The sequence below is a fragment of the Rhinoderma darwinii genome, chromosome 5 (genome assembly GCF_050947455.1).
Source record: "Rhinoderma darwinii isolate aRhiDar2 chromosome 5, aRhiDar2.hap1, whole genome shotgun sequence".
Taxonomy (NCBI): Eukaryota; Metazoa; Chordata; class Amphibia; order Anura; family Rhinodermatidae; genus Rhinoderma; species Rhinoderma darwinii.
The window spans coordinates 307728708-307741469 of NC_134691.1; the positions used below are offsets into that span (position 1 = coordinate 307728708).

Here is a 12762-nt window from a genome sequence, read left to right on the forward strand (position 1 = left end):
TATAGCCTCTTTAATATCGTATTTGGACTTTATATAGGGGTTTCCCCAGCTTGGGACAACCCTCTATTAAATAAAATGGACTTAATGCAACCGTGTATTATATGGTCATCAATTCAAGCCCACCTAAAGGTCCCAATGGAGAACTGTGAAGTTTAGTATTTGCGATTCCTCCCTTGATTTTCACAGGCTTTAAAAAATGTCATCCGCATGTGGCTTTTTGGTCATCTTTGGAACTACAATTTGTCACCCTTAGGCCTCATGCCCACTTCAGTTATTTTCTTAAGTGTGCTGTCCAGTTTATGGGGCCATGCGCACTTCAATTGTTTTGACGGTTCCGTCGAAAGTAGTTCATGTCCTACTTTTGTCCGTCGTTCAGTGTCCGTGGGGCCCATTGAAGTCTATGGGCCCGTCAAAAAAACGGACGACACACGGACGGCATCCATGTGCCGTCCGTTTTTCACGGATCTGTTGCTAAGCAACGGCAGGGCGTGCTAAAGTTCCCTTCGTTCAACACACAAGATGGATTTTAACAGACCGTTACAAACGGAAGCTCATCCGTTTAAAATGGAACAACGGAACGGACGCAGAGTGACAACGGAAACCACGCGGATGTCACAACGGACACACGGATCCGTTTTAAACGGACGTGAAAATGGTGAAGGATGTGTGCATGAGGCCTTATCTTGTCGGACAAAACTGATGCTGTTTATTTTGATTGGCTATTTAGGGTGTTTAACATGGTTTACCTGTGAAAACCGCATTGAAAAACCGCCTTCAATCTGTGATAAAAGCGCATGCAGGCGCAGCTTCTCACTGCACCTCAGCCGATGCATGTGGCCCTACCCTTAGTGTAATGGGTTAAATCTCTCCGAGGTGGTGATGTCTTGTGTTTTCTCACCAATCTGTCAGGGGAGATAATCCCAGTCGTTTTCTAACAGCTGTGACAATGAGAATATTTGTTTTTTGTTGTTCATGTTACATTTATAACGTGTGCGGCTTCTACTTCTCTTCCATTACTCTCGATGATCCCGTACATAACGGTAATAAGCGTTTATCCTTCTAGTATCTCCAGAAGAAAGGTCAAAGTCGGGACATTGTATCCTGGAAATTAAAGTAAAACCTCCAGAGCTCCTCCAGCGGAGACAGAGCGTTGTTTTGGGAAATGTGTTTTGTTGGCCTGTAAAGTATTGACTTGTTTTGTTAGCGATCTCTATGGATACTTGTTATGCCGAAGGTACAATTGCTACATGTTTGTTCAGATACTCTTCATAAACGGAGAAGTTAACCAATGCCCTGTTACATAAGAACATACGTCATTTTAGTAATCTGTGAAGAAGTTATTTTACGATATAATCAGTTTGCTGATATCGTGCGACTTATTGTAATTCATGTCTCACGATTGAATAATTATTAAAGGGATGTTACGGTTTCAACAAATACATTTTATTAATTGTTGCAATGAAGTTCTGAGTGTCCATCACGTGACGAGGATGGACTTTCTGACCGGGTCTTGAGAAAAAGGCTGCTGTCAATTGCAGGAAATTTCTGCCAATCTTGGCTACTGCCAAGTGGTTGCGAGGTCTTAGGGTGCGCTGATGTGGCATACGTGCATTGTATTCTCGTAACGTGAGCTTACGCTGCAGAAAACGTTGCAATGAATGCCTATGGGAAAAAATATTCTGCAACGCAAGAACTAGAGAAAGCGTATGAAATACAATGATAGTTCGCCACGTGTGAGCACCTAGATGCTGCAAATTCCAGGATCCTCTCCTGTCCTCCAGCAGGCATTGCTACCCCAGGCAGTGTTCTTATAAACCGTCTGTATAAGAAATCACTATGAGTATCAAACAATGAGACCAAAGAGAGAACCCTGCCAGTATGCCCAATCTAAGTATCCATAGCAGATGTGATAAATGTCTGGTGTCCTATTACCTGTAAGCGAAAATAGAGAGGCGGCGCTCCAATGAGTAAGAATAGAGAGTACAGGTAACGGAGGACACGGCAACACCTGTGGGGGGGGGGGGTCTCAGCCGTCAGACCCCCACTGATCAAACACGAAAAGGTTAACAAAATTCTGTACTAGTTGTAAAATTCTGAGGTTCTCCTTCGTTGCATGCAATTTTTTCCCCTATAGAGAATAATAAAGTCATATGCGACACAAAATTCAGAGTAAAAACAGTTTAGATGTAATATCTACCGCTAATACAACACTTAGGGCATGATCACATTTGCGTTGGAGACTCCGTCAGGGGCCTCCGTCGCAGATACGGCAGAGACTACCAGAAACCATAGCACAGCTTGCTGCGCTATTGTTTCCTGTAAAACCACAGACTCCCCGACTGAAAGCCCACTGATCCCATTAAAGTCAATGGGTTCCGTCATTCACCGGTGGTGTCTGTGGTGAAACAGAACCGTTGTTTCCAGGACTTCCCTTCTTCTGCTCCTCTGACGGAGCAGAATAACGGAATGGCGCGAACAGGCCTTACCTGGATTGCATCCTCATTCCTGCTCATTCTACCTTCAGGCTTTTCTGTCAAATCCGTTTATTGACCTGAAAATACGTGCAATGTGAAGACACTTGGTAAATACCAAATTACATGTGTACAATCTAAAGGAAATAATGTAGACTAACCATGTAAACCTTTACCTGCAGATCTTTCATCCCTATAAACAGACGTCCCTTGGTGTCATTTATAATCCCATATTCTATGGTCAATCCAGACGTCTCCTCCTCGATCTCCACATTCTCTGTAAAGTTACATAAGACTATATTGTAATTCTAATAGAAATCATCCAGTGCCACAACCAGACTTTTGGAAGTGGAGTTCTACTTTATAACTAAATTTACCATGTATTTATATTACTTACATAGCTTGAGGAATAAGAAAAATAAACGTGTAGTAACAGAAGACCAGAGAACTCCGGCTGCACTTTATATTAGGACGATGTTAATAAACTGCACACTGGTCGCTGCGGTCCCTTCAGGCGTAGTCCATGTATCATTAGCAGGGTGATGGTGAACATCATGGCTTTGTAGCTGGGCCACAGGAGTATAACCCCCATTGGGACAAATTGTTGATGTGCACATTTCTATACATGTGAATGGAGAATGCCGCATTACTTATATACCTAATGACTTCTTTCATTGTCTTGTTTTTCAGGTCTATGAAAACGGATAAGAGCATGGCCCGTCTAACAAAGAGGCGACAAGCAGATACGAAAGTTATTCAGTACTTATGGACCGCTATAGAAGTGATCAGAAATCAGAAACAGATTGCAAATATTGATCGAATTACTAAGTAAGTCGCCTTCCATTACGTCTTTCTCCTAAGCCTTCTCTGTCCGTGAAGATGCTCATGCGAACCTGACTCTTCCATTAGGTTAATTTCATAAAGTGATTGTTTTGCTGGATATATAAATGAAGACTTTCCAATGTGCTGGAATATCTTCTTGCAATTGTTTAGTGAAAACGTTTCTTTTATAAATAGAAAGATACTAATGTGACTGTTCCGCCAGCACAGGTATCTATCAATCAGCAGAACATGCTCCATATCATTTACAACATTTAGCCCTACATCTATCAATATATTTGCACCTAGTTTTGTTGCGATTTACTCCAGAATAGTGTCATGTGCTGTGCGGCATATTTATTAACCATTTAGGCCAGCTTGTAAAACTGGAGTGAAAAGTTGGTGTTGCTTACTACTTAGGCCCTGTTCACACGGCGGATATTGCGTGGTGGGTCCCGCTGCAAAATACGCCGCTGAACTATTCCAGATTCCTCCCTCCTATTGATATCAATGGGAGGTTCGGGTGGAATCCGCCTGAAGATCGAGCAGGACGCTTCTTTTTCCCGCTAGCTGAAAGTGTCCGACTCCCATTGTAATGAATGGGAGGTGGAATTTTGCAGTGGGATCCGCCGCAAAATTTCCTCTGTGTGAACATACCCTGAGTTAGGATTTATACCCATTTTATATATCTAAAAAAAAAAAGTCTCAAATTAGGAGAAAAAAAGTTGCATCTCTATTCCACAGAGACTCTGGTGTAGAAAAAGTGGAGTAATGTCAGCCGGTGTGAAAGTTAATGGCAGTCATGTATTTCGTGAGAGATTTATCAAATATGGCACATGCAGCCGTAAATGTGTTGCAACATATGTCAATAAAACAGTCCAGCTTTAGCATAGACATGGACGAAAATGACGCCACTTTTGATAAATGTTGGACATAGTGTATTAAAGATTAAGCACTGTGCAGTAATAGCAACAAGTAATGTAATAGTCCGCTAACTCCAGAGACCGGATTAGCCTAGCTGTTGACTGCCATCTTCAATTTCACTGTATAGTAACCGCATATGATAACACATTTTACAGAATCCAGTACAAGGCTATGTTCACACGGAGTATTTTGGGGGAGGAATATCTGCCTCAAAATTCCGTTTGGAACTTTGAGGCAGATTTTCCTCTCCCTGCACGCCGATTTTCGCGCCGTTTTTCGCCCGCGGCCATTGAGCGCCGCGGGCATAAAACAGTGCGAAATACGCTTTCTCTGCCTCCCATTGAAGTCAGTGGGAGGTCAGAGGCAGAAGCGCCCGAAGATAGGGCATGTCGCTTCTTTTTCCCGCGAGGCAGTTTTACTGCTCGCGGGAAAAAGACGCCGACGCCTCCCATTGAAATCAATGGGAGGCGTTCTCGGGCCGTTTTTGCGTCGCGGTCTCCGCGTCAAAAAACTCGGCAAAATACTCCGTGTGAACATCCCCCAACAGAGAGCAGCATCTCCTTCTCAACCCATCCTTTGTATTTTACGCGTTATTCCTATCTAAGACATGTATGGCATATCCACGGGATATGCCATAAATGTCTGATAGCTGCGGGCCCTAGTCCTGGGATCTGCACCTGTCATCCAGGCGGAGAATCAGCGGAGAGGTGGCCGCACTCTTTCCATTGATTCCTATGGGAGTTCCGGAAACAGCCAAGCAAGGCCGGTCGGGGGTCATCTGACTCCCATTCTGGGGATAGGTGTGGGCTGGGACCCGCATCTACCAGACATTTATCGGGATATCCGTGAATATGCCATAAATGTCTTAGAAGGGAGTAACCCTTTAATAAATGAATCCCCCATGTTATACAGAATATTCGCTACCACATTTTCTTAACAAAGAAACAGAGCTCTGATTCTCCAGCCACAAGGGGAAACCAAGTGAAGATTGATTTATACAGTCTAATTCAATAGTCCTGTATAGGTCCATATTCAGACTGACATCCCCCTAGTGGCAGCCATGGGGATTTATTTAATATACATTAGAATAATAGATATGCTTTGACTACCTTTACAGTATAATACTATCATTTATGGCATATTGATTGGATATAATTGTAGCCCCATATTCCTGGCAGGGACATGGAATAGGTGAGTGGCTGGTTGGGAGGTCCGCACCCTCCGATCACTCCAGCAGCTAATGAACATGTTTACCATAATTATGTATTAGGGAATTGGCATTTGTACGCAGTTTTCTGATCGTACTCACAAAGACGGAGCTCGGCTTTAATCCCAGCGCCTGCATACAGTAGCTGAAATTACCTTTCATTCAGTGTCTTCATCTCCATAGTCTCTAGGCTGGAAAGGGACCCTGGCAACCTGCCATCCCCTGTAATGGTAATTTATTGCTTATTGATCACATTTTACACAAGGGCACTGTTTCAACCTCATAATTGAAATATTTGTCGGGAAATGGAAGGAGGTTCATTAAACTGGAATTCTATTTGCTAAAAGCTGCTTGGAAAATATTTCCGTTTCTGTGGTATATAGCCCTCACCAGTCCTCTAAGGACCTCTCCGGTATAGTCATAAATTATATAGAGGTGTCATAGATTTCATTTTCTTTTGGAGGATATTTGAGGGCTCCGAACTACTTTTTGTTTTGCACAGCCTGCTCGTATACTGCTGTCAATGGGAATTCAGGTATAAATCTGAAGTGTCCTTTTTATTTGAGGTTGTGTATAGAAAAATGTGCACCTGTTTTTAAAGAGAAAGGAAATGAAAGTTTCTGTTCCAAATCTATTGAATTTTGAAATTAAAAATGGTAAAAACCAAAAAATAAATAAATTCTAGGTTTCAATAGATTTTTATTGAACATTTTTTAAAAGTAACAGTAATTGGTCCTGTGAGACCACACGTACGCTAAGACATAAGACAGAAGGGCCAACATGGCCTCGTAGCCAAGATTTTGTCACAGAAAACTTATGATGCAATTATAGTGCATAATAAAGGATGATATAGGTATGCATCAGTGTCATATATAGGTAAGTCCGGGAGACAACACAATCTATAAGGTGGTACAATGAAAGAAACATACAAACAAATGGGTAAAAAAGGGGGGAACCCCACAAACAGGACAAACTGATGAGAAAAAAGAAAGAAAGGGAAAGTTGGGGCAAGGAGAGATAGGAGGGAAGGGGGAATTACCATCTCTATCTAGTCAGAAGATGATGAGCGAGTCTTCCAAGGATTCAAGATCTTTTCAAACCGGTCTAGAGGGTCAGATAAGATATGAGACAGGTGATCATTGACCATTATCCATGAGATTTTAGCAATAAGTTGTTTCATGGATAGGGTGGGTGATCACCATGCTCTAGCAATGCTGATTTTAGCAGCTATTAATATATATTGAATGAGTTTACGGGTATGCGTTCTAACAAATGGGTTAGAACCACATAATAGTGCCATGGTCACATCCCTAGGAGGTTCTACTCGGATGAGCTGGTATACCTGTCCCCAAAAGTGATCAGCTATTGGGCATTCCCGTAAGGTGTGTAGTAGTGTGCCTTCTGCTCCGCACTGCCGAAAACTGGGGATTTCCTGAAGGGTAAATGTGATCTATACAAGTTGGAACCATATACCATCGCATCACAACCTTGAACCCTGCCCCCACCAAGGAAGTATTAATAGATACATTTTAAATGCTAAACTATTCTATCAGTGTGTCAGGCTTTGTACTAGGCGCACATAATATAAACACACACAAATTTATAGAGCAGGTCCTAAGATTTACCCCTTTAGGACGCAGCCTGTTTTGGCCTTGTGGACACAGATGATATTTTCAAATCTGACGTGTCGCTTTATGTGGTAATAACTTCAGAACGCTTTCGCCTGTCCAAGCGATTCTGAGATTGTGTTTTTGTGACATTGTACTTCGTTAGTGACAAAATTTGGTCGATAAATTCAAGATTTATTTGTGAAAAACTTAGCATTTTTCTAAATTTAAATGTATCCACTTGTAAAACAGATAGTAATACCACACAAAATAATTACTAGTTAACATTTCCGATATGTCTACTTTGTTTGCATCGTTTTTTTTACGTCCTTTTATTTTTCTAGGACGTTACAAGGCTTAGAACTTTAGCAGCAATTTCAAGAAAATTTCAAAAGGCTATTTTTTCAAGGGCCAGGTTCAGTTGTGAAGTGGTTTTGAGGGCCTTATATATTAGAAAGTCCCCATAAATCACCCCATGATGAAAACTGCACCCCTCATAGTATTCAAAACAACATTCCGAAAGTATTTTAATCCTTTAGGCGTTTCACAGGAATTAAAGCAAAGTAGAGGGGAAATTTACAAATTTAATTTTTTTTGCTGAAATTCATTTGTATTACGTTTTTTCCTGTAACACAGAAGGTTTTACCAGAGAAACGCAACTCAATATTTATTGCCCAGGTTCTGCAGTTTTTAGAAATCTCCCACATGTGGCCCCAGTGTGGTAATGGACTGAAGCACCGGCCTCCGTATCAAAGGAGCACCTGGTGGATTTTGGGGCCTCCATTTTTTTTAGGAATATATTTTAGGCACCATGTCAGGTTTGAAAAGGTCTTGTGGTGCCTAAACAGTCGAAACTCCCAAAAAGTGTCCCCATTTTGGAATCTACACCCGTCAAGGTGTTTTTCTAGGGGCATAGTTAGCATTTTGACCCACAGTTTGTTTTTTTTGCAGAATTTAGTGGAATTAGTCTGTGAAGATGACAATCGACTTTTTTTTCTGCTAAAACATAGAATGTTTTCATTTTTACAAGGAATAAAGGAGAAAAATCACCCCAACATTTGTAAAGCAATTTGTTCCAGTTATGGCAATACCCCATATGTGGTCATAAACTGCTGATTGGACCCATGGCAGCGCTCAGAAGGGAAGGAGCGCCTTTTGGATTTTGGAGCGCAGATTTTGCTAAAATGGTCTTCGGTGCCATGTCGTGTTTGCAACGCCCTGGAGGGACCAAAACAGTGGAAACTCCCCCAAAAGTGACCCCATTTTGGAAACTACAACCTCAAGGAATTTTTCTAGGGGTATAGTTAGCATTCTGAACCCACAGGTTTTTTGTAGAATTTAGTGGAATTAGGCCGTGAAAATTAATATCAACATTTTTGTCCACTAAAACGTTACATTTTTTTAATTTTCACACGGGATAAAAGAGAAAAGGCACCACAACATTTGAAAAACAATTTCTCCCGAGTACGGCAATACCCCATATGTGGTCATGCTTTTTCATTTTAGTTTTTCACTGCCCGCGTTCCAAGAGTTATAACTTTTTTTTATTTTTCCGTCAATAGAGTGGTGTGAGGGCTCATTTTTTGCGGGAGGAGTTGTAGTTTATGGTCACCATTTAAAGTGCCATATAATGTACTGAAAATTTTTTATTTGCGGGCTGTAATTGGAATAACTGATTTCTACACTGTTTTGGGGTTTTGTTTTTACGTTTTTCACCGTGCGGTTAAAAACGACACCTTAATTTTATTCTGCGTCTCAATACGATTACGGTGATACCAAATTTATATAGGTTTTTTATATTTTACTACTTTTACAAAGAAAAGACGGTTTGTTAAAAAAAAAAATTTGTTTTGTATCCTCACATTCTGAGCATAACTTCTTTATTTTTTGGTCGATTGAGCGGGGTGAGGGCTTATTTTTGATGGGATGAGCTGTAGCTTTTATTGGTATCATTTTATGGTACATACAACTTCTTCATCACTTCATCAGCTAAGGTGACCAAAAAAACTGCTTTTTTGGCAGTTTAAATTAATTTCTTACGGGTTCACTGTGCGCAATAAAATACGTTTTACTTTATTCTGCAAGTTGGTACGATTACGGCAATACCATATGTACAGTGAAGGAAATAAGTATTTGATCCCTTGCTGATTTTGTACGTTTGCCCACTGTCAAAGACATGAACAGTCTAGAATTTTTAGGCTAGGTTAATTTTACCAGTGAGAGATTATAGAAAGAAAAAAAACAGAAAATCACATAGTCAAAATGATATATATTTATTTGCATTGTGCACAGAGAAATAAGTATTTGATCCCCTACCAACCATTAAGAGTTCAGCCTCCTCCAGACCAGTTAAACGCTCCAAATCAACTTGGTGCCTGCATTAAAGACAGCTGTCTTACATGGTCACCTGTATAAAAGACTCCTGTCCACAGACTCAATTAATCAGTCTGACTCTAACCTCTACAACATGGGCAAGACCAAAGAGCTTTCTAAGGATGTCAAGGACAAGATCATAGACCTGCACAAGGCTGGAATGGGCTACAAAACCATAAGTAAGACCCTGGGTGAGAAGGAGACAACTGTTGGTGCAATAGTAAGAAAATGGAAGACATACAAAATGACTGTCAATCAACATCGATCTGGGGCTCCATGCAAAATCTCACCTCGTGATGTATCCTTGATCCTGAGGAAGGTGAGATCTCAGCCGAAAACTACACTGGGGGAACTTGTTAATGATCTCAAGGCAGCTGGGACCACAGTCACCAAGAAAACCATTGGTAACACATTACGCCGTAATGGATTCAAATCCTGCAGTGCCCGCAAGGTCCCCCTGCTCAAGAAGGCACATGTACAGGACCGTCTGAAGTTTGCAAATGAACATCTGGATGATTCTGAGAGTGATTGGGAGAAGGGGCTGTGGTCAGATGAGACTAAAATTGAGCTTTTTGGCATTAACTCAACTCGCCGTGTTTGGAGGAAGAGAAATGCTGCCTATGACCCAAAGAACACCGTCCCCACTGTCAAGCATGGAGGTGGAAACATTATGTTTTGGGGGTGTTTCTCTGCTAAGGGCACAGGACTACTTCACCGCATCAATGGGAGAATGGATGGAGCCATGTACCGTCAAATCCTGAGTGACAACCTCCTTCCCTCCACCAGGACGTTAAAAATGGCTCGTGGCTGGGTCTTCCAGCACGACAATGACCCGAAACATACAGCCAAGGCAACAAAGGAGTGGCTCAAAAAGAAGCACATTAAGGTCATGGAGTGGCCTAGCCAGTCTCCAGACCTTAATCCCATCGAAAACTTATGGAGGGAGCTGAAGATCCGAGTTGCCAAGAGACCGCCTCGAAATCTTAATGATTTACAGATGATCAGCAAAGAGGAGTGGGCCAAAATTCCATCTAACGTGTGCAAACCTCATCATCAACTACAAAATACGTCTGAGTGCTGTGCTTGCCAACAAGGGTTTTGCCACCAAGTATTAAGTCTTGTTTGCCAAAGGGATCAAATACTTATTTCTCTGTGCAAAATGCAAATAAATATATATAATTTTGACAATGTGATTTTTCTTTTTTATATAATCTATCTCTCACTGGTAAAATTAAGCTAGCCTAAAAATTCTAGACTGTTCATGTCTTTGACAGTGGGCAAACTTACAAAATCAGCAAGTGATCAAATACTTATTTCCTTCACTGTATATAGTTTTTTTATGCTTTGCAGAATTTGCACCATAAAATCACGTTTTTATAAAATTATACATTTTTTCTCGTCGCCATATTCTGAGAGCCATAACACTTTTTTTTTCAGTCAAAAAAGCGGTGAAAGGGCTTGTTTTTTGCGGGACGGGTGTTCGTTTTTATTGGTACTATTTTGGGTTACATGCGACTTTTTGATCACTTTTTATTCTATATCTTGGGAGGGGCGGTGACCAAAAAATAGCGATGCTGGCATCGTTTTCCATTTTTTTTTGCAGTGTTCACCGTGCTGGAAAAATAACATTATAGTTTGGGTCATTACGAATGCGGTGATACCAAATATCTGTATATTTTTTTTAGCGGTTTCATTTTTTTCCTATAATAAAAGACCTGTCCGTTTTTTCTGCGGTGCGGGCTCCCGGGCCATGCACAGACCGTAAAAACTACGGTCGTGTGCATGGCCCCATAGAAATGAATGGGGCCGCAATTCTCCCGTGGATTTTCGGGAGAATTGCGGCCGCAAAAGCACGTTCGTGTGCATGGGGCCTTAGTGTAATGTATTCCAAGTGTCAGTGTGATGTCACAGTCACTCTGACAGCAAGCCTATAAGGACAAGCCAAACATACATGGCAGACCCGGAGGCCGTTGTCTGGCCTCCGTTTGCCATGGCAACCCCCACGATTGCTGATCGGCAACACTGGAGTGTTCACTGTCGGAGACAGCTGACCTCCCGGATCCCGACAGTGTGCACCGTGAGCGACACAGTAACTATACGTCCTCGTGTGGGTAGTAACTTCCCGCAACGACGTGTAGTTACTGAGTGGTGCGAATAGATGTTAATATATATTGTTCCACCAAGCAGTGTCAACTTAAACAAAAAGAGTTGATCCTGGTCACATGGATGATCTCAATTCTGTTTCAATCACCTTTTAAAGGGGTTGTCCGGGCACGGGGCGTTTTTTCATACCGATGACCTATCCACAAAATAGGTCATCAGTATATGATGGATGGGGGGTCTGACACCCGGATCCCGCACCGATCAGCTGGTCCAGAGGCCTCAGTGCACCAGATGTCTGTGATGGAAGAAGATGACTCCGGTCACAGTACAGCGGCCATGCTGCAGCTCTGCTACTATTCAAGTCAATAGGAGCGGAGTTGCAGTACTTCAGCACGGCCGCTATGCAGTGTACGGAGCTGTATGCTTCTGACAACGGCCACTGCATAACTTCCGAACAGCTGATCGGTGCGGGGTACGAGTCCCCACCAATCATATATACTGATGAACTATTCTGTGGATAGATCATCAGTATAAAAAACAAACCCGTGTCCGGACAACCCCTTTAAGGGTTCATATTCACGGCCATATTACGGCTTCTTTTTGTACAGAGCTGTAATAGGGCTGCCATAAAGTTGCATTAAAAAAGGACTTGCCACTAGGTCATATAAGTTGAACTGGTTTACTAACCTGAATAGCGTTGTCTCCCTGATTCCAGCGCATTTTTGTTGTTTTTCATGGACCCCCTGTTTGAGAGCTATGGCTCACTGTTGTGTCGACTGATGACTTCCATTGTAAAAAAAGAAGTTATTTTTGCAGAATCCGTTTGAATTAAAAAGTTTAATTGACTGCACTTTTCAATACAGTAAAACATAAGGTATGCTGACACATACCACCGGAGCATATGCTGTTACTTCTCTTTTGCCAGGTTTGGTAGAACAGTGTATTTTACCATTGTTTTCCTTTGTCAACCGCCAGGTACATGACCCGTGTTCATGGTATGCACCCAAAAGAAATTACACGCCAGCTCAGCCTAGCTGTGAAAGACGGCCTGATAGTGGAGACCCTAACTGTTGGATGTAAGGGGTCTAAAGCTGGTATTGAGCAGGAAGGTTACTGGCTACCGGGGGATGAGATTGTAAGTATTAACCATTTATATAAGTGACTGCTTTCTGTGTGCTAGACAAACTTCCACACATCTTTGTGTGGCATGACCAGATATCTAATGTTTTTAGTTCATCTCATTTCTAAAATGTTTAAT

At 41.8% G+C, this 12762-nt stretch overlaps 1 protein-coding gene across 2 annotated transcripts in view; it reads left to right on the plus strand.

Annotated features, from left to right (window-relative positions):
- ZMYND11 (zinc finger MYND-type containing 11) overlaps positions 1 to 12762 on the plus strand; it is a 69750-nt gene that overhangs the window by 12651 nt on the left and 44337 nt on the right. For both annotated transcript variants that reach the window (XM_075827412.1, XM_075827413.1), the window contains exons 2-3: positions 3162 to 3299; positions 12480 to 12639. In XM_075827412.1, the coding sequence (XP_075683527.1) occupies positions 3166 to 3299; positions 12480 to 12639 (294 nt within the window). In that variant the 5' untranslated portion in view covers positions 3162 to 3165. The remainder of the gene's footprint in view (positions 1 to 3161; positions 3300 to 12479; positions 12640 to 12762) is intronic.